Below are 3,247 nucleotides of genomic sequence, written 5' to 3'. Positions count from 1 at the left end.
CAGAGCGCACGCATGTCAGCCCAGGCGCTCGTGAAGGCAGGCGACACGGCCGCGGCCAAGCCGTCGCTACCAGGGTCTGCTTGGGCGGTGTGGGCCTTTGATAGGAAGTGAATGGCAGCCCTGAAAAAGTCCTTGGCAGACTGCGTCCCTTGAAGAACTGGAAGAAAAAGGAAATCAATGACTCGATACAGAGCTCACTCGGCCAAAGGAGGGACCCTTCAGCGGGTCTGTCTGCAGCAGGGCTTTCAGGGAGAGCAGAATACCACCCTCCGGCCCCAGAAATCTCTTAATCCCAGTGCGTCAGCCTGCTGAATTTTCTGCATATTCCTTGCTCCTCCAGGTTTTTGCTTTTGTCACTTTTCCAATGACAGAAACTGGACCTGTTTCCCTTGTATTTGCTTTCTCCAGCCCAGCCACTCAGACCCTGGTCTCTGCCCACGCAGAGCCACATGCAGCTTCGGCAACGGGAACTCTGCTGAACTTGCAAGGATCCTGGCCATCATCATGCCCAGAGTGGCAATGTTTGCTGCTAGAACCAGGTGATCTTTCTGGGGCAGTAGAAGTGGAAGAGACTTCAGCAACATGTCCATCAAGGAGGAAAAGCTTTTGTCTCGCCTAGAGAGAAAGCAAACCCCGAGACACGTTTCCTGAGCAGAGACAGAAGCACTTGAAAATGTCAAGGTTAAATGAAGCACCAAAAAACTAATGTAATTGGCGTTGAAAAAGGGACATCCCTTTTTCAGCATAGTGCCTTAAAAGATCTTGCAAGCTCATTTCACAACGCACCCTCTTTCTTCCCACTGACAACCTTAAAGCAAGCTCCTGCGGCTCTGTTACCTGATGAGGTCCGGTGCAGTCACGACCAGGTTAAGGAAAATCCCACACGTGGTCTGTAGACTCATTTCAGCGCTTGTCACTGGAGCTGGGGACCCAGGCTTGGAGGTCAGCATCTCCCACTGATGGAGGAAGTACTCACACAGCAGTGCGGGTGCCCCTTCCGAGATGAGGATGTCCCGGGGCTTGTCCTCGGCTGTTAAATGGCAAAAGCCAGGTAGCAGAAATCTGGAAGGGGAAATAAATTTGGAACATGAGGTAGAATGGGTTGAAGCCTTGCATATACACCTAACTGGGGGGAAAAAAGAGCCACAGAATTAGCACCGCAGGGAGAAGGGAAAATAGAAAAAGATTTGAGCAGGTTTGTGTTAAAATCCGTAAATTCTGCACTTAAAATACGCACCTCAGAGCATCCTGGGGTAAGCCAGAGCCTTCAGAGCTGACCAGCTCTGGCTGGGGAAGACTCGCAGCCGGGCTGCCCTCTTTGAAAAGCTTCTTGGCATAATGAACAAGGAAAGGCAAGAGCTCACAGATTTCCTGCTTGAGGGAGGAAGTCTCTTCTGCCATCCAGGCTCCAAGGATTCGAACAGAAGCAAATATGAAAGGATCTTGTAGCTCCTCCTGTTTAACCTACACAAAGAAGGAAGCAGACAGAAAATGACACGTTAGGGCTGCTGCCCTATCGAGCTACCGCAGGCATGAAAACCACAGTGGGCCAAGATGCACATTTTGCTCTACACAGCTATGGCCACGAGCTGCTCAGCACTCATTAAGCATCCCAGTGAACAGCTCCCAAAGCCTTACAGAGAAACCCACAAAAACATGCTCTTTCCTTGAAAGCCCTGCGTTACCCGTCTCAAGTAGAATATTACAGCTCCAAATGCCTCCTCCATGATCCTCATGAGCTGCATTTTCTGCACCTCTTCTAGCAGCGGTTTCTCTTCTCTCAGGCACTCCTGGATCCCCATCTCAATAAGGACATAGCAGGCTGTTACCACTTCTTTCTTCCCCTCCACCTCCAAGGGATCCGGCTCCTCTAGGGTCAGGCGGACCTCCACACAGGCCAAGTTCACCAGCAAGGCCAGGAACTTGCTTCCAGCAGTCTCTGCTGGGATCCACTCTGAACCACAGGCCTGTACGAGGCAAGCAGCAAGCTTCAGAGCCGGGTCGCGCTGTGACTGGCTGAGCTTACTGCCCAAGATATTAGCCAGCCCTTTGTAAAGTCTATGCAGGCACTCAGAGCCCTGCAAGTCCTGTGTGAGGGGTGGCGAGAGGGGGATGAAGTGAGGCAGAACCTCACACAACTCAAATTTGGTCATGTCTTCAGTCTTGAGAAAATCATCAGAGAGCTTGCTCAGCACAGTCAAGAGGTGTGGAGCGTCTCTCTGCCAGCACTTCGTCTCTGCTATGGCCAACAGCCCCAAGAGCAGCGTCAAAGCACGGTCAGAGCCATAACTGCAATTCACGTAGGCCTGGCACAGGGCAGACACTGTCCCTTTGGTCACCAGCTCTCTGGAGCCCCTGGTAGTGGCCATGACAGCACTCAGGCACTGGTATACATCATCAATCATGGACGTGCTGTCCGGATTGCAGGGGGAAACCAGGATGTCATTGAAGGTTGGGATTTTGCTCAGGATCTGGGAGTGACCAGCTAATTCTGGATCGGTGCAGAAACATGCCAAGAGAGTAAGGCCCAGTGCCCGGAAAGTGTGCTCGGGGCAGCCTGCTGGGGGCTGCCTGGAGGTGAGCAGGCGATTCGGAAACGTGAATCCAATTGCGTCAAAGATCTGGCGACGGGTCTTGGCGTCTACTTCTCCAGCTCTGACCGCTTTGGTCACCTGTAAGGCAAACCACGAGTGAGTGCGCAGCATAGCATGAGGCTTTGCTAAATCGACAGGACTGAACAGGCAATTAGAAGCCAAAACAACTTTCATTAGTACAGAGAAGTACCCACTGAGCTAGGCACTCGGTCTAAGCGCTAACCCCGAGCTTTACCAGAGTGTTTCACGTGTGGCAACACTGACCAACCCTCAGCACACCCAAGCCAAGGCCAAGCTCCCTCCTCTTTGCTAATGGGAACACCAAGGCATTGAAGCACGCTGCCCCGAAGCTCCCAACGCCAGCAAGCACAGCTGCGAACGCCGCTCGGACCCTCTCGTTTCCAGCGACGGGTTTCGCCTTCGCCCTGCCCGTTCCTGATGCGATGGCGCCCACGGCGCCGCCCCGTAGCGGTTCCTTACCAGAAGCAGGGCTGCGAACTGCTCGCTGTCGTTTCTCGCGTCCCTCAGCACGCTGAGGCACCTCTTCAGCGTTGAGTTTCTGTCTCCGGAGTCCGAGGCCATGGCCAAGTAGGCCGGTTTATGGACAGGGAGCAAAACCGGCGCCGCTGCCAGCCGGGCCCTCGCAGTCCCTT

The 3,247-nt window shown here is 53.5% G+C and overlaps 1 protein-coding gene across 1 annotated transcript in view; it reads right to left on the bottom strand.

Moving 5' to 3' along the window:
• NCDN (neurochondrin) overlaps positions 1–3,176 on the bottom strand; it is a 3,466-nt gene extending 290 nt beyond the window's left edge. The window contains exons 1-6 of the mRNA XM_009702702.1: positions 3,075–3,176; positions 1,686–2,672; positions 1,238–1,464; positions 838–1,062; positions 482–615; positions 4–157 (exon numbers count right to left, since the gene is read on the bottom strand). Coding sequence (XP_009701004.1) covers positions 4–157; positions 482–615; positions 838–1,062; positions 1,238–1,464; positions 1,686–2,672; positions 3,075–3,176 — 1,829 coding nt within the window. The remainder of the gene's footprint in view (positions 1–3; positions 158–481; positions 616–837; positions 1,063–1,237; positions 1,465–1,685; positions 2,673–3,074) is intronic.
• Positions 3,177–3,247: the final 71 nt, after the last annotated feature.

The sequence above is a fragment of the Cariama cristata genome, unplaced genomic scaffold, assembly GCF_000690535.1.
Source record: "Cariama cristata isolate BGI_N322 unplaced genomic scaffold, ASM69053v1 scaffold39896, whole genome shotgun sequence".
Taxonomy (NCBI): Eukaryota; Metazoa; Chordata; class Aves; order Cariamiformes; family Cariamidae; genus Cariama; species Cariama cristata.
Note: the sequence above shows the minus strand (reverse complement) of the source record. Positions and strands in the feature narration are given on the sequence as shown.